The sequence below is a fragment of the Aulonocara sp. 'chitande type north' Nkhata Bay genome, linkage group LG6 (assembly GCF_057382095.1).
Source record: "Aulonocara sp. 'chitande type north' Nkhata Bay isolate Kocher_YH1m ecotype deep benthic linkage group LG6, A_spYH_male_GT1.1, whole genome shotgun sequence".
Lineage (NCBI taxonomy): Eukaryota > Metazoa > Chordata > Actinopteri > Cichliformes > Cichlidae > Aulonocara > Aulonocara sp. 'chitande type north' Nkhata Bay.
In genome coordinates this window covers 33,971,094-33,990,123 of record NC_141349.1, presented here as the reverse complement: position 1 = coordinate 33,990,123, position 19,030 = coordinate 33,971,094, and the positions used below count along the sequence as shown (strand labels likewise).

The 19,030-nt window shown below is 38.2% G+C and overlaps 2 protein-coding genes across 2 annotated transcripts; both read left to right on the top strand.

Annotated features, from left to right (window-relative positions):
* The first annotated feature begins 4,452 nt into the window (after positions 1-4,452).
* On the top strand, positions 4,453-13,234 carry LOC147328235 (uncharacterized). The gene is made up of 7 exons (XM_086297428.1): positions 4,453-4,489; positions 4,580-4,903; positions 6,676-6,795; positions 6,871-6,912; positions 6,986-7,119; positions 8,247-8,420; positions 13,196-13,234. The coding sequence occupies exons 1-7, from the start codon at positions 4,453-4,455 to the stop codon at positions 13,232-13,234; spliced, it is 870 nt and encodes a 289-aa protein (XP_086153554.1).
* A 2,016-nt stretch (positions 13,235-15,250) lies between these two features.
* Positions 15,251-17,667, top strand: LOC147328234 (protein CD300H-like). The gene is made up of 4 exons (XM_086297659.1): positions 15,251-15,745; positions 16,451-16,522; positions 16,610-16,758; positions 17,406-17,667. The coding sequence occupies exons 1-4, from the start codon at positions 15,394-15,396 to the stop codon at positions 17,523-17,525; spliced, it is 693 nt and encodes a 230-aa protein (XP_086153785.1). The 5' UTR covers positions 15,251-15,393; the 3' UTR covers positions 17,526-17,667.
* Positions 17,668-19,030: the final 1,363 nt, after the last annotated feature.

The window sequence follows — 19,030 nt, the reverse complement described above, 5'->3', positions numbered from 1 at the left end:
TGTATTTGTTGCATACTTGGACATAGACAGTTTTAACTCACTGTCTGTTATGTGAAGGCTGTGTGCAGACAAGAGTGGTAGTAGGAGGACCCAAGGTGCAGATAGTGATGTGACGTTCTGTATCGAGGCTTCGAAGCTTGTGTCGAGTAATTGAGGGAGCGTTTCCGTGATGCGCGTATTGAGGCTTGCTTCATTTATGGGAGGAGCTGAAAATGATGACGTCCGAAGCCTCGTTGCCCGGCTGTACCACGTGACTGGTTCATGAAGTGGTTCGAACTTTGCCGCGAGATATGACAGCGATATAAACCCCTCAGACTTCATTCAAAAATGTGGGTGTTTGATGGAGAATTGCAATTAGTGAGAGTTTGGAGACAGTTTGGAGACAGGTTGGAGGTTTATGAGAGTGAGGAGAGAAAGTCAGGAGAGAATGGAGCCAGCTAAGAAGAGGAGGATGTCCTCCCCTGTGTGGGAACATTTTGATCTTATTCCTCCCAACAAGGTATGTAAATTTCTACAGAAGATGTATTGCACAATCAGTATTATGAAAATACTGATTGTGCAATACAAGTTATGTTAAGCTGTCTTGACTTTTGTACAAGGTGAAGTGTTTGCTATGTGCCAGGGAGCTGGGATATAACGACACCTCATCCATGCTTAGGCACTACAGAGCTTTGCATGAGAATAAGGGGAACATCGATTGTGGAGCAAGACCAGGTGAGCCATCAAATGCAATGATAATATAGCATGCAGTAATGTTACTAAATGATATAACAATATTATACAACCGTTATAAGTTACGTGTGTGATATTTATATTTGTGCTTTATCTTTATTGTATTTCCTCAGGAGAACAATCTCAAATAGATGAAGATCTGGTTAGCATGGTGATTGAGGACTCCCAGCCATTTAGCATTGTGGAGGACAAAGGATTCAAAAGATTTGTTAAATCATTCAATCCTAGCTTTTATGACCTACTAAAAAGGTCATAAAAGCAGTGAAAATTTAGTTTTTACAGAATAAAATGTGAACAGGCAGGACTGTCCATACCTCAACGTTACAAAAGCACAACCACTGTCTACACCCCAACCACACCTCACCTCACAGTAAATGATCATTTCCATTTTAAGCATTTCCAAATAATCATTTTCCATACTGCCAGTATAAATATACACAGTATACTGCCATCACTACAATATACATGTTTTACACACTCCTTTTGTTGTTGACATTTACAGGCTGTGTGCAAAAGGCCACACTCTTCAAATTCATGCCAACTAATATTTTTACGTCCAGTAGGTGTCCTACTAGAGCAAATGAAGCTTCAAGAAGGTTTGCGCTGGGATGAACCAAGTGGATGAAAAGCTTCAGTGCTTCATGAAGCTTCATCTGCCCATCACTAGTAGTAGGAGGACCCAAGGTGCAGACACTCTGAGGTAAAACTTGAACTCAAATGTAACACAACTAGATATATCAAAATAAACTTACGCAGGAAGACTGACAAAACACACAGCATAGCATAAGGGTAGATCACAACACAGACACAGAGAAACACAGGGCTTAAATACACAGAGGGAGCAATCAGGGAATGGGTAACAGGAGGGAAACACAGCTGGGGCAAATCAGGCCTAACGAAACAGGGGAAGCAAAACCAGATACATTAACATCAGACATGGACCTTCAAAATAAAACAGGAAACAACACAGACTGAACTAAAGACACAGACTCACACGCAGGCACTGCAACAGAGGGAACAGAGACGTAAACCATAAGACAGAACACAGACAAAGAAACCAAAGACTAGAAATGATAAATAATATAATAAACTCAAACCTCTGGGTCAACGACCCAGGCATCCTAACACTGTCTGATGATAAGATTGACCACACTCAGACAGAAGCGGACCCAAGCAGATGGAGAAACTGTAACATGACCATAAACTTTATTCCCTTTTTGTGGGTAATGATTAATAAAAACTGTGAAGTCTGGGTCATTGTTTTTTTAATAATAAAGAAAGAAAAAAAAGAAAAAAATCTGTGACTTTATTCCAATGCGTTCAATGGAAACTGGCAGAGATATGCAGGTTGGTTATTATAGACATAAAGACATTAATGTACACTAACACCACAGTGTTTTACCACTCGATCGAATCATATCACTAGTTTCTGAAGGTCCAAAAAGAGCTCAAAATAGCAAGGGTTATGTGAGCGTCCCATTCTTATGTTTAATCATTTAAAATGATTGTCTGTTTTGCCAATGTCTGTTTTGAGAGTTAAGGTTGAGGTCAAACTAGTATTATTTATTATTTATCCTAGGATGAACAAAAAGCAGATGTTGCATCTGCTCTGGCTGCAGTGGGGCTGCAGGCTTTTGAAGCAGAGGTTGCTCTGGAGCTAACAACATCTCTGAATATGGTGCCATTACCATGTACTGGATCTTCAAATTCTTGACAAAAAACCCCACTTTAGTTTCTTCGTGTCCTGAGAATTTCTTTTCTTCTTTGTGTTTTATGAAACTATTTGAATATAATTCTCCATATAATTCATACTTTTCCACATTTTTGTATTTGATAATTTTTTATATTATAAAAAAGACACAGGCATTAGAAAGAACTGCATAAAAAACAGTTTACAGGATTTATTTGTAAAAATGAAAATAATAACATTTGTTACTAAGATTATTGGTAAATGGCCTGTATTTGTATAGCACTTTACTTAGTCCCTAAGGAACCCAAAGCGCTTTACACTACATTCAGACATTCACCCATTCACACACACACTCACACACTGGTGATGGCAAGCTACATTGTAGCCGCAGCTGACCTGGGGCGCACTGACAGAGGCAAGGCTGCCAGACACTGGCGCCACCGGGCCCTCTGACCACCACCATTTATTTTCATAAATTTCAAAGCAGTGTTATAATAAAGCTTAATTTATCCTTCCGCAATGAATCTACACAGAGCCTATGACATAACCTTTGCAAGATGCCAGTGCCGTCACCAAAAATTATACTTGTGCGACATTTGTTGCAAGCTATGTCTGTGTAACGTATAGTTATATTTTGTATAGTATAGCAACATATAATTAAATAGAAAGTGAATAGAAGACTAAAGTGATTTTTACACAGTTGTGTTCAAACTTATGTGCATAGAAAAAAAAATAACAGCGCTAATGTGTGAATGTTGTACGTCATTTTGTAACTGGATTATTGATAAGGAGACAGAAAATTGCTATGATGATATGAAAACATTTTTTCAGTTTCTAAAATAAATTTTGTTTTGACTTCTTTTGTTTTTTTATATAGGAAATTATTTTATTATGCTCTATGACTGCATCATCTGTCAGACATGTGTTTGTATACATGTACACATATATGTCTGCTGGAAAGTCTTAGTTACTCATTGCCACTTACTTTACAGGAAGGATGTTCCTAGTGATAGAAGTCAGAGGCAGTTTTTAAGCCTCAAAACCACAACTCTAAAACACAATGACTTTCTCATGAAAAAGATGTCCTACATAGATTTCTCTATACCTGCCAACTCTCGACCAGTCAGTTTTTGTCTCAGCGATTTGAGATAAAAACTAAAAATATTAAAAATATAGCTGTGCTACTGAAAACTTCAGCTGTACTAATGAAAACGTCAGTATTTGCTGTTTGTGAGAGCAGTGCAATTAAAGAAAAAAAAAATCTGTTTTAATAGGGAAGAATGGTAGAGACACAGACACCCTCTCCTGAGCCTGGCTCTGCTGAGGTTTCTTCCTTTTCCTTCCCCCTATCGCCAAAGTACTTCCTGATGGGGATCATCTGATTGTTGGAGCTGTATTATTGTAGAGTCTTTGCCTTACAATATAAAGTGCCTTGATGTGACTGTTGTTGTGATTTGGTGCTTTGATATGGTAAAAGTCAGCTTTGTTCTTTTTTATGATTAGTAATTGTTCAGCTTTTAAATCATATCGTATGTGTTTGTTTGTTTGTCTGTTGCCAACGTTTAAGTAGCACGTAGGTGGAGCTTCTGTCCTTTCTTTTACTGCAGACTGCTTTAGAGCAATCTAAGTATAAAGTCTAAGTCTAAATATAAACAGATGTGACATAAAACAGCACTTATGTTGTGAGCCAGTGTTGGTGACACAGTTAAAAGAGGCTGTTACAAAGGAGGCTGTGTTGGTGCTGTTTCCTCCTTTTTATGCCCACACACCTTTGAAAGTTAGAATGAGAGCAAACCTGATTTGACTGCAGAAGCAAGTCTGTCTTCCACCATTCACCAATCACATCCGTCTGCACTGGGGTTTCCCTGTTATGTAATTATATAGCAAACTGTGAAAATACCTGTTAACACGTTTACTTTTATCATGATTGTGGCAAATTCGGACAACAGTGGATCATGTAGATATATTTGACAAGAAGAAACCACTTAGAATAAGAAAAAACCCTACATAGATGTTACTTTTCAGCCACAATGAAGATCAATTCATTCCTCTGTTGCCTTTTATATGGTAAGTGACTTTACAATGTTACCACTTTAAGCTATATTTAAATGGTAATTTCAGTGCATTTAATTCTGCACTCAATGCTTTCAATTTTAGCAGGTACACTTACTGATGGAACCATAATCAATTTAGAGGAATTCGAGGGGAGAAGTGTCTCCTTCCAGTGCTCACACAGACTCGCAGGGAGCAACAACAAGTATTTCTGCAAAGATCCATGTATAAGCACAGGAGACATACTACTTACTGTAGAACCTGGCAGAAGAGCAGAGTCAGGGAGGATTGCTCTGATGGACTCTGGGGATGGATCCTTCACTGTGACCTTCAGCAATCTCCAGCTGTCAGACTCACAGAAATACCGGTGTGCTGTGGAGCGGACTGTTTTTGACACATATGTTGAGGTACAGCTAACAGTAAAGAAAGGTATGTGTATTATACAATCAGTTTTAAATAAAATGCATTAATACCCTTAAGTTCTGTAAAGTTTACACATTCATATTTCACTAGAAGAGGAATACATTTAAATTTAAATTTACCGTACAAGTATCTTACCACTGCTGAAGTTATGTTACAGATAGACGGTATAAAATAATATACTAATAATTAATTTTAAAATTTTCATAATCCTTTGGTTCACTTTTTTTGTCTTTTGGTTTGACTGGAGCCCACAACTTCTTTTAGCTCTGAAATTTCTATTATTTTGTATTTTCCTCTTTATTCTATTATTCTCTCAAATCTTTTTAGATAAAACATATTAGAGTATTTTGAAAAATGCAGCTTTTCTAACTTATTATAGTGGATTTAAAATTATTTTTTAAATCCATAAATCATCTCTTGAAAAAGGCATTACACACTTTGGTGGGGCTCTCTGGACAAAAAGACTAAATTCTGAACATTGTTGGGCTATTCTGTTATACCTGTATGTAAAAAATACACTGCACCCAAAATATTTCATAGTTCAGCAACACTGATCAATCTAATAAACTTAAACCTACTCCATCCTTCCTATTCTGGTATTTTAAAGAGTAAGCAACCTAACTAATAGGGTTGCAAACTCTGATGAAAAAAAAAATAGGGAACCACCCCCCACCCTCCACCTCATGATGCTTAATCGATGTAATCAACTTTAATTTGATACAGTGTGAAAAAAAAAATGCACAGAAGTAAATTATTTTTCAAGAATAATTAAATAGATGCAACATGTTTCTTCTACAGCATAGGTGTCAAACTCTGGCCCGCGGGCCAAAGCCATACCAAATTACTATTAGAGCTGGCCTACTGGTATTATACAGCTAATATATATATTGTTTAGTATTAAGCTTTGCTTGTTCCATATTCAGTTTTTCAGCAAAACTTGTTTGAGTCCATAAGAAAAGATTCATTCTTATATCTGGAGGAAGATTTTTTTTTCAATAAATATTAATGTTAGCCCGCGACTTTGTTCCAGTTTTGAAATTTGGCCCACCGTGTATTTGAGTTTGACACCCCTGTTCTACAGAATTGCAGACTGCACAGATGGTATCTTCCCAAAGGAAAAAGTAGTATAGCTTACTAGGGTATATTAGACTTAACAGTTACTATATACAGTAATGGACTTCTATATATTATACATAAGATTAAAACTTTGGGTGCAAGATTCAGACAATTATTGATTAAAAGCTAGACATTTTAAATGAGAATAAGAACTAAAAGTATGTCTTTGTGCCCCCTTTTCCCTGTTAATGCCCTATCGGCCCCCCTGGCTAAACTTTGCTAAATCCGCCCCTGCACAGTTACCAGCCGTCAGCTACGTAGAAAACGATCCTGGTGTAGAAAGTAATATTAAATAAATTCTAACAACAGATTATCAAGCTTAAACATGCTGCTGTTGTTCAGCTGCTGGTTTCCTCTTTCTGGCGCGAAGTGGGCCAAAAACAAAGAAGAGAGACGGACTCATGACAGAAAAGCCGATCAGCTGATTATTAAGCAGTTTCATGATTGAAGTAGCAACAGGAGAGGGAGGGAGAAGAGGCAGTCGCTCCATATATTGGTTGTTGAAAATCATTGGATTCATTTTTTTTTTGCGTTTTACAATTATTTACGTTTACAATTATTACATTTATTTAAATATTACATACCATACATTTCCTGTATTGCTTACAAAAATAAAAATACCAATAGTCTAAATGCCTCTTACACCATTTCTTTTTATACAGCTGTTAAAATTGTGACAACGGTCATACCTGATGTGTCTTCCACAAGGACATATCAGAATACCAACACAACACATTTAACAACAGGAATAGACACCACAGAGCCCACTAAACTTTCAACAGGTATAAATCATCAATCCTTATTCATATGAATAATAGATAACTTTATATGACACAATATTCCAATCTGTCCTACAGCCCTAAACTTCACAGCAGAAGAAGGACCTAACATCAAAACAGGTAATGCTTACTTTGATAATATCATTTAAAGTGTTTGCATGAACAAGACCTGAAATGTTCTTGTTTTCATCAGGCACCATCGTGTGTGCTACTGTTGGTGGTGTTGGTCTGATCGTTATCCTGCTTCTGGCAGTATGCTGCAGGAAGTCCAGAAAAACCTCAAAACTTAAACAACATGAGTACTGCAACAGTGCAAACAAAAGAAAGGTATGAACTCAAAAAATGTACGTCATTCTGAAAGCTGTGCTTGTAGTACATAACTAAAAAGCTGAATTTACAGGAATGTAGTGAGTGTGTATCAACAGACATTACACTGTCTGGATTCAGAATGATTAATATACCATTAGATAAAAAGTTACCACTACCACTCTCATGGCATTCACTGGTAGAAGTCTTGCTCTACCTGCAGCAAAACCAAGTATGTCTAATAGCATCATTGATAGGCATTGTTTAACAATTTTACATCTCAGTTTTATTTGTAGTAGAATCTTGTTAACTCCTCAAGTATTCCTCTGCCTGAAAACCCTCGTCAAAAAACATGTCTTTTGGATGGATCAAATTCAGAGCTTGTTTGATAGCCTATCACGGCGCAACTGAGTTAAGCTGAACTAAGTTTACTCAAGGTCATGATCCAGTGGGTTTATTGTCAATCACCAGACTGCATAAAGCGCAATGCGCAAAATTGCAATAAAACAAAACAAAAACAGTTCAACACCAGAAAAAAACAGAATGATACCGACACAAGACGGTGCAGACCCAACAGTGCAATAGAATGTGCAAAAGACTGAGCGATGTGCAAAATGTAACTGATATATGAAGGTGTGCGTGTGTGTGTGTGTATGAGATCGTGCAGATAAGTGGTTGGTAGTGACATGTATGAAGGCATGCGTGTGTGCGTATCTGTGTGTATCAGCCCAGTCACTGAGTGTTCAGGAGTTTGATGGCTTCTGGGAAGAAACTGTTTTGCAGTCTGACAGTGAGGCCCAAATGCTCCCGTACCTCTTGCCAGAAGGCAGCACAAGCAATTCATTCTGAGCATCAAACCATGCATACAAGTAGTTCAGCGCATCTGGTACAGAGGCGTCACCGTCGCAGGCAGGTGTTGCCTTCCTGTAGTTGATGTCCTGGATGCCCTGGTACATGCACTCATACATGCCAACCCTCCCGATTTTTTTAGGAGAATCCCAAATGTCAGTGCCCCTCCCGAAAATCTCCCAGAGCCACCATTCTCCAGATTTTCTCCCGATTTTCCAATAATGGCAGTACAAACATCCAATAAATGCAAGTCCCATAAGAATGTGCTAATTTGTTGTCTCTTTTTCACTTACCAACAGGTCAGCTGTGGTTATGATCACAATAAGAAGAGGACAAAGTGTAGGAAAAAGTCACCTAAGAGTTCTTATGTACCTACTCACCAACAAAGACAGGATATACCAACATCTGATTCCCCAGCAAGTGTACGCCTTCACATCTATGAAAACATCTCTTCCCCCCCAATCTTTCTGAATGTTCAGAATATTCACCCACAGGGGAACAAAAAGGACTATGATAATAACTCTGCAATCCACATTAATACTTTGCCAAACATAATGCATGAAAGAACAGATCATGGTACTCAAAGAAAACACAAAGTTAAACGTAAGACATGCAAAAATATAGAGAGTTGCACAAACAGTGTCTCCAGAAGTGATGGGAATAACGGCGTTAGAAGTAACGGCGTTACTTTTTTCAATAAAGAGTAATCTAACTAATTACTATTCCTATCGTTACAACACCGTTACTGTTACTGACAAGAATCGCATTACTATTTTTCAACAAACAGACAGTTGAAGCTGTATTCAGCTTACCGCACCTTATATCAGTTGCACGGAAGTATTTGTAAGTAATTTGGGCGCTACAGCTTTAAGAAGCTGTACACGCTCCCGCGGACGGCAATCACTTTCTGGTAGACAAATCACTTTTGCCCCCCTTGAGCTAGGGGGAAAACAATCGCATGAGTGCTGCTGTTTGACTGAGGAAGAATAAAGTAGTCTTGGTAAGCCAATCACACGACCACTTCAAGATGACAAAGCAACAATGTGATATATACCAGTTTTTAAATTGTGTTGATAGGCCACGTAAAACCAGAATCATGATAAACAATATATACGGCGTGTTTTTTCCTCAATATTTTCATCATGCTGTCTAAGGACAGCGCGAGCAAGCACTCTGCTTATGAACAAAAAGGAAGTTTTAGGAGTGATGGCGAGAGAGAGAGAGAGAGAGAGAGAAAAATTCAAATTCAAATTTTATTTGTCACGTACACAGTCATACACAGTACGATATGTAGTGAAATGCTTGGACAACTGCTCGTGACCTAAAGAAAACAAAAAAGGAAAAGGCTATGAATAAGATAGGAAATAAATATGAAAAATTAAAAAGGGTAAATTTAACTAGGAAGGAATAAAATATAAATTAAGGTTAAAAATGAAATAACTGTACAACACAAATTAGAATGAAGGGTAAATTTAACTGGGAGAATAAGATAAAATATATAAATTAAAGTTGAAAATAAAATAACTGTACAACAAAATACACAATATAGAACTATATAAGAATGTATGAAGAAATATAAATAAATATATACACAATAACAGCAGCATATACACAATAACAGCAGCGTGATTTAAGTAATGAAGTGAAACAATGTCCAGAATGTCCAGTGTGTGTAAGAACTGTATGTGTGGGTCAGTACTGTGTGGTGGTGTGATTGAGAGACCGTATCGCCTGCGGGAAGAAGCTCCTCCTCAGTCTCTCTGTGTTGGTCTTCAGGGAGCGGAATCGCTTTCCTGACCTCAACAGAGAGAACAGTCTGTTGTTGGGATGGCTGAGGTCCTTCACGATCTTCCTGGCCTTGGTCCAGCACCGCCTGCTGTAGATTGAGTGCAGGTCAGGGAGCTCGGAGCGGATGGTGCGCTCAGCTGACCGCACAACCCTCTGTAGAGCTCGTCTGTCCTGCATGGTGCTGTTCCCGAACCAGGTTAAGATGTTTCCCGTCAGGATGCTCTCTATGGTGCACGAGTAAAAGTTCCTGAGCACCTTGGAGGGCAGTTGGAAGTCTCTCAAGCGTCTGAGGTGGTAGAGACGCTGACGGGCCTTTTTCACCACGGTGTTGATGTGACAGGACCATGACAGGTCCTGCGTGATGTGAACTCCGAGGTATTTGAAGCTGTCCACTCTCTCCACTGGGCACTCGTTGATGACGGGGGTCTGGTAGTTCCTCTCCTGCTTAGTGCTGAAGTCCACTATCAGCTCCTTTGTCTTACTGACGTTTAGAAGGAGGTTGTTCCTCTGGCACCAGTTCTCCAGATTCCTAATCTCCTTCAGGTAGGCCGTCTCGTTGTTATCAGAGATCAGGCCCACCACGACGGTGTCGTCAGCAAACTTGATGATGGTGGTGGAGCTGGTAGTGGCCACACAGTCATATGTGTACAGTGAGTACAGCAGGGGGCTCAGAACACACCCCGGGGGGGCTCCAGTGCTGAGAGTGGTGGAGGCTGAGACATGTCCGCCCATCCTTACTGCCTGTGGTCTGCCAGTTAGGAAGTTGGAGATCCACTGACACATAGATGAGCTGAGTCCCAGATGCTCCAGCTTGGTGGTGAGTGTGGAGGGAATTATGGTGTTAAATGCAGAGCTGTAGTCTATGAAGAGCATTTTAACATAATTCCCCCTTCTAGTGTCCAAGTGAGTGAGTGATGTGTGGAGGAGATGAGAGATTGCATCGTCTGTGGAACGATTTGGACGGTAAGCAAACTGTAGTGGGTCCAGTGTGTCTGGTAGTGAAGAAATGATGAAGTCTCTGACCAGGCGTTCAAAGCACTTCATCACTACTGAGGTGAGGGCTACAGGGCGATAGTCATTGAGAGAAGCAGGGTGGGGTTTCTTCGGGACAGGAACAATGATGGACTCTTTGAAGCATGTGGGGATCACATACTGAGATAAAGAGATGTTGAATATCTCAGTGAACACAGGAGCTAGCTGGTATGCGCAGTCTCTTAGGATACGACCTGGGATGCCGTCTGGTCCTGCTGCTTTCCTGGTGTTCACTCTCTTGAAGGCTCTCCTTACTTCATGCTCGGAGATGACGAGCACGTTTCCGGTGCTGGCAGTATCTTCCTGTCTGCAGCCGTTAGCGCCGCTAACACAGAGTAAGAGAGAGAGAGAGCGAGAAAGAGCAGAAAAAGAGAGAGAGCAAGTTTTGAGATGTGAGAGATTTGTGATGTTTAGCATGTTTGGAGGGTGTAGTTAATGTGTTGTCTTGTGTAGTTAGTGTGTAGTGTTGTGGATAGTTTTGTGTTGTGTGTCAAAACAATGAGGCGACTGCTGTCTCCAGGTAGAAAAAGGAGTGATACACCTGCTGCTGTCAGATCTGCAGGTATCAGGCTGTGATGTTCTCCTTTATAGTGGACGGAAATTATTTTTTTGGAGTGGCACAAATAATTTGTGTGGCATCTTATTGAATGCAGAACAGCTGATTGTTATGTAAATAGTTTGAAATGGTTATAAAAAAAAAAAGAGTAAAAGGTAAATGGCCTGTATTTATATAGTGCTTTACTAGTCCCTAAGGACCCCAAAGCGTTTTACATATCCAGTCATCCACACACTGGTGATGGCAAGCTACATTGTAGCCACAGCCACCCTGGGGCGCACTGACAGAGGCGAGGCTGCCAGACACTGGCGCCACCGGGCCCTCTGACCACCACCAGTAGGCAACGGGTGAAGTGTCTTGCCCAAGGACACAACGACCGAGACTGTCCGAGCCGGGGCTCGAACCGGCAACCTTCCGATTACAAGGCGAACTCCCAACTCTTGAGCCACGATCGCCCCGCAATGGCTGCAAATAACTTGTTATTTGCAAAACTTGTGCATATGATTTAAAAATTCACAATTTATATTTGCATTTAAGGTTATGAAATATGATTCAATGCATGTTTGTGGTTGTTACAGTGAAAAAAAATCACTTTTTCTACTCGGATTTGTTGTTTTTTGTCTTATTTTAGATGAATTGTGTTAATACAGTATTTCAAAATGAAAACATAACTGTAAATTCAGACACGTGAGGTTGTGCTGAAAAGAATGATACCAAACAAGGCAAAGTAAATAGTTTTTAAAGGTGAACTGTCGAGGAAAAATCAAAAGTGGTTAAAATGGCCAATTATACCCTGGACCCCAGAGGGTTAAACATTTTTTTTAAAGTATCAGAATCAGAATACTTTATTAATCCCGAAGGAAAGTAACGCAATAGTTACTTTTGAAGTAATTAATTACTTTTAGAATCTGGTAACTCAGTAACTAACTCAGTTACTTTTTTGAAGTAACTAGTAACTATAATTAATTACTTTTTCAAAGTAACTTGCCCAACACTGGTCTCCAGAGTCCCTTGTGGATCCACTGAAAAGAAGCCCATATCACTTTGGTTTGGTTTAGATTTATCAGAAATAAAGGAGAGTTCACCTTAAAGATATGAGTTTTTATGGACATTCATGGACAAGTCCATAAATAATAAATGAGCAACCCTCATTGTCATCATTATTTAACTTGTACAGTAAGTCGTACTGTTAATGTTTCCATTTCATGTCTGTGGCTATATGTGTTTGTGTAAATTAAACTTCTGTTGCATTTAAGTACACGTTTTAAAGCTTCTCTGCTCAGAGTTAAAAGTGTAAAATGTTACTTCATGAGGTTAATACTTCTGCTTAAGTTCAGGGGAAGCGTTAGTAAGCATTGTGTCACTTTGTGCCTATGTTCATGAGCATGTGCTGTTGTGGTTGCATGTCAGCATGTAAATACCGAACAGTCTGTGTCTTCACAGTTAATGAGAACTTGTGAAAATGAGAGTGAATTATATCTTTACTATAAAGTGTGTATACAATTCATTATGCTAAAGACTTGGATTTTGCTTCTTCCTTGACGCCATAGCTGACACCACTGCACACTGATATGAGTAACCCAAATTAGACTAATTACTATCAACCTCTTAAATAATATAATATCACAGTGATGTGTAGTTCACACTGAAGATCTATTCTATTCTATTCTATTCTATTCTATTCTATTCTATGCTATTCAAGTGTTCATGTAATAAACAAATGATATGTAGCTTATACATATCATATATATACTGGGTTTTTTTTTTTTTTATTCATCCCAATGATAGCATCCTTTGACTGAAATTAAGTGTGTATACACACTGATGTCAGTGTCCTCTCACTTTTCCTGAATTGATATCTGATGCCCACAGCATCCGCTGGATCTTGGAGCAGTCCCCCAGTTCATCTGAAACATCACTTCTCTCTTTAAGACCACCCTGTAAGCTAGTGGTTCTCAAACTGTGGGCAGGACTCCATTAGTGAGACATGGTACTACTGCAGGTGGGGAGTGAAACAAAATTTTGGAGTGAAACAAAATCCAGTAAATATGATTTTGGTTTGGAGAATAAACAAAAGTTTACTGATGTACTTAAGTGTGGATTACACTGCACAGGCAGCTGCAGACATGACAAATGAGGTGTCACTCCTGTCATAGTGCTTTGAAGTCGCAAAGTAACCATGTCTAGTTGTCACATTGTAGTAGTGTCTTCACTGATGACGCCACGTGGTCACAAAACAATGACAGGTACACAGATGTTTGTGCAAAGTCTTAGTTCACTGTCTGGTGATGAAATTCCCATTACTCTGACACAAGTGGACTTAGGCAGATGCAGAAACTGTATCATGCCCATAAAATTTAGTGTTGCGCGGGCAAACATTAAAGCCACCTTTGTATTACTGGTCTTAAGCTGAGGTGTGATGCTTAGAGCGTCTCTTTGTCACAACCAAAATAGCATGCTTATGGGTGATGGGAGGGGTGGAGGGTAATGATTTGGGCTAGTTTCGCAACTACAGGACTTGTTACTGTTACTTTTTGTAAGGTGTTCACACACACACACACACACACACACACACACGCACACACAGAGTATTGATTTTAAACCTGCAAAGGAGAACATTTGCCACAACTTTTGCCATTACAAAGTTCAAAGTAGTGTTCCAGTAAGCACTGCACACATGTACTATGGTTCCACCTTTGCACTCTTTATTCTGATCCCTTTTAAAAAATATGGCTTTAGGTCACATTTGAACCATTTTAAAGACTTCTCACCCATTTAATTCACACTTGTGTGTTGCTTGTTGTTATACATACAGCAGGCGTGTATAAAAGTCAAAGACTGAATGTAACAGCCTGCTCTGTGGAAGAAACTGGGCATCACCTTTGTCTCTGGTTATTATACAGGAAGCAAATAGAAGAGTGGAATTTTTATAGAGTTGTATTTTATTTGCATAGACATAGCAATAACTGCATATAACTGCTATTGCTATGATATTAGGTCAGTTTTGTTGCATTATTCCTAAGCAGATAATAAGCAAATATAAGTATGTAAGAATACTTGAAATGGTGACAATAAAACATTTTCAGTTTTTGAAGTGGCTCTGCTTTGAGACTTTAACAAAAATATTTTAGTACACTATGCTCTTTGACTACATCTATAGTATTTGTATACTGTACACATGATGTGTTGAGGACAGTGATAAAGTCAGAGAAAAGCAGTATAAACACATTTGTGACATAACATCTCTGGTCACATGAAGTCAACCAGAAATATTTCTTGAATATAAATTCTCTTTATTGAATGGTCACTACAGTCACCAGATATCAGTTCAACAGAACGCATTGGGGATGTGGAGGTACAGCTATAATTCTTCTATATAATAGGTCAAATATCGACAAATGATAACAAAAATTATACTCTATAAAATCAGGTGCTTTCCAATTTGTGAAATTAGAGATCTATAGAATCAAAGTTTGATCTTTACTTGGAAATGTTAGTCTGGAGAAGGGAAAGACGTGCAGTCCAGCAATTACACAGAATCTGCCAAAATTCCCTCCATTGATAGCTGTCAGCACATCTAATGACATAGAGTAAAAATTAACTTTGATAGTTATTTTCGCAAACCTTATTTTTTTCTAATGTATAAACAAATGTGAAGGGAAATGGCATTCATGCTACTACCACAAAGAAACTGTGTAACAGTTAAAGGAGGCGGAGGGTCATGAAGGATGTTGTGTACATGTCAGATTGAAAGAGACTATAGGACCTGCTCCTCCCTTGATGTCTGCCCATAAAACCTTCAAGAGTGAGATCAGTTTGCGTAAACAGAATGCAGCTGATATTTTAGCCTGCAGGATTGGGTCTGTTCTCCATTTGTGGTACAAGTGTTTAACTTTTAGGCTGTAAATGCAGAGCCCGTAACAACCACTTAGAATGAGAAGGATCTACAGAGCTGGCACTTTATCAGCCATAATGAAGAGCATTTTTTTCTTCTCCTGTTTTTTATATGGTAAGTGACTACCTAAAATTAATACATTAATTAATTTAAATGCTCAATTTGATGCCTTATAATGTCAAATGTAATGTCATTTGTTTTAGCAGCTGAACTAACAGAAGGAGTCATAATTAAAGTAGAGGGATTCGAGGGGAGAAATGTCTCCTTCCAATGCTCGCACACACTTGCATGGAAAAACCATAAGTATTTTTGCAAAGATCCATGCACACGCATGGAAGACATACTGGTTACTGTAGAATCTGGCAGAAGAGCAGAGTCCGGGAGGATAACTCTGGTGGACTCTGGGAATGGATCTTTCTCTGTGACCTTCAGTCATCTCCAGCTGTCAGACTCACAGAAATACCGGTGTGGAGTAGACAGGCCTGGTTTGGACTCATACATTGATGTACAGCTCACAGTAATGAAATGTACGTGTATAATCCTATTTCTGGATTAGCTTGATTAAAAATGCATCACTACAGTGAATTCTATAGCTGTATCTAAAGGTTGGTAAAGTTTTACATATTCATTTCTTACTAGCAAAAATATATTACAAACAACATTGTTACAAACTCTGAACATAAATGCTGTGATTTTTTTCCGCATGTTAAATACTTTCAAGTATTTAATATATGAAAGGATAATTAAAATATTTAAAAAACAGGAGGTACCTAAAACATAAACCACATACAATACAAAATAACACCAAAACACAGTAACTCAAAAACACTGGGTCAAAATGACCCAGTACTATGACAACAATCAGAAAAACATTATATTGCAAAAAAAGAACTACTGACATGAAAATGTAAAGTGTTTTTTAAATGTAATTTAGTGAAAAAAGAAGAGAACTTTATTTTTGAATTTCATGTTGAAGCGAGCAAATATCACAAGTTGTACCAGAAAAAAACCCCCAAACAAAAGTATCCAACAATACTCTAATCAAAATAGAAAAAAAAATAACCGAGAAAACATTTTTGTGCACATTTTTTTCCTTGCGTACTTCGATATCAAAGTATAGTAAGCAGATAATACGTTTGACAAACTTTAGCATTTTAATGATTTCATTTGTATTATTTTTACAGAACTTATCATCTCTCTAAATAACTCTTTTACCACTTCTTCTTACACAGCTGTTGAAAATGAGACTGATATTTCTTCTACATTGCCATATCCGAATCCCACCTTGAAGCAGTCCACAACAGGTATAAGTTCTGTCTGATATTATGCATTATAAGAAGAAAAAGTTGTATAAAGGCTACATGATTCAAGATTTCTTTTTAATACATCAGGCAACATCATTTGTGCTACCGTTGGGGGTGTTATTCTGATCTCTGTCTTGATGATGGCAGTACGCTTCAAGAAATCCAGAAGAACATCAAACAATAAACTACAGGTTTACACCAACAGAGCAGACACCAGAAATTCAAATGAAAGCGAGGTATGAGTTAGAAAATGGAAGACACCTGTTAGGAAGAAGGAATATAAAAGAAGTTATATATAAAAAAAACTTTCTGGGTGGAATTACAGAATTATATTGAAAAGTAAATCATGAGAGTTATACAACCCCAACTCTGTACCAAAACCACTTTCATGTCCTTCTCTTAAATATAATGGCAAAACAGGAGGTGGTTGTCTGAGATTTTCAGACACTGGGACATGGGAGAAATGGTTTGTCTGGCTCTATTACCAGATAAGCATACCCGGAGGGCACTTGCTAACATTTTTATATCTCAGTTTACTTCTATTAGAGCCTCCTTGACTCCTCAAGTATTCATTAAATGGCCAGTCGACAAAACTAAAAACAAAATTACAAATCATGTCAAAGAAATCGTCTGGCTGACGGCTCCCTTAAAAATGCACCTGGTTTTTGTGTGTTTGTTTGTTTGTTTTTTGTCTTTAATGGATTAAATTTGACTAAATTTGTTTGATAGCCTATACCCCATGCTTTCTGTCTTTCAGTTAAACTAAGCAGAGCAAAGCCAACTGGCTGCGCATAAACTTTCATATTTCATATGTATCATTAAAAACTTTGGATTTTTATATATATCTATATATCTCAACACTTTTTTTGTCACTTTTTAATAGGTCAGTTGTGGGTACAATGACACTGACACGAGAACAAACAACTGTAGCAAGCTGTCTGCAAGTTCTTCTGTCTCTACTCATCAACAAAGATCAGATCTACAAACATTTAAACCCACATAAACCAAATGCAGCACACTCACTGCTGTCTATAAAGCCATTTATTTCTCCAGCCCTCTGGCAGGTTCAGGGTATTCGCCCATGGAGGGCTCAAATGAATAATAATAACTGGCATCTACATTAATGTCTTGCCATCTTTAATATATGAAAGAACCTGTGATTGCAGGAACCTCAGGAAGTTAAGTTATAATCTGTACTTTTTATGGACATTTGGAGACAAATACATTTTCCAATTATGAGCAACACTTGTTTTCATTATAATATGCCTATACACTGAATTAAAAGTTATTGTTTCCACTCCATGTCTGCTGTGCTCTGTGATCACAATGTGATGTTAAGTATGGGAAAGCATGGATCCATCATGCCTTGTATGAATGGTTATCCTTTAATGACCATGTTTTATTTTCTCATGGCTGCTTCTAGCATGATGTCACGAAGCTCGTATCATCTCAACTGTTTTCCTGAAAGTGGCAATAAATTCTCTGTAGATAAATGGACTGCGCAGTCATCAGATTTCAATCCAATAGAGAACATTCACATCCATTCGTTTTTCATTTTAAAAACTGTTTCCAGTCACAAAGTAATTCACTGATAAATGTCAGTGCATCTAGTGACACGCAGCAAAGATTAACTTCAATAGTTAATTTTGAAAAACTGTTTCTCAGTGTAAACAAATGTGGAGGAAAGTAACATTCATGCTTCCTCCACAGAGTAACACTGTGTGTGGCAGTTCAATGAGGCTGAGGGTCATGAAGCATGCTGTGTATGTATTGAAAGAGGTCATTGGATCGGCTCATGACCGGCTCTTGTTTATTAATAAATATATTTCATTTGCAAATGCGTACAGTGGTGCTATAAGCCTTTAACTTTGTAACTCCAAATGCAGAGTCTGTAGCAACAACAGAGCTGGCACTTTTTCCAGCATTTCTTTCATCTCCTGTCTTTTATGTGGTAAGCGAAATCCTAAATTTATACATGAATTCATTTAAATGTTGAAGTAGATGCCTTCTTCTAATAACATGAATGGCTTTAGCAGCTGCATTGACTGAGTGAGCCATAATCAACAACAGGGCAGATCTGAGCAATGCAAACAAGAGAGGTATGAATCAGATACTGCTATCAAAGGCAGTGATCAGGGTGATCTCTAATCACTGTGAATAAAATAAAGCATAAAATATATTCGGGGTTGAATTTGCTGGAGCAAAGTGAGAGTAAGTCATTAGAAGTTGTACCAGCTGTGTTGATGTTATGGATTTTTTGTTGTGTCAGACAACCAGCTGTTTGATGGCTTGGTTTAGATTTGTCTGGAATAAATCAGAGCTAATCGCAAAGATATATGAGATTTGTGTAAATTTTATGGAAATTCCTCGACAAGTGGATACTCCGGGTATTAAAAGCTTCATCTGAAATCTTCGTCACACTGAGGGTGTATGCTAAATTTCACTGTGGTTATTTCTAATTCACCACTGTAGCTGCCTGTGTTTCTGTAACTCAAAAATTTATTTATT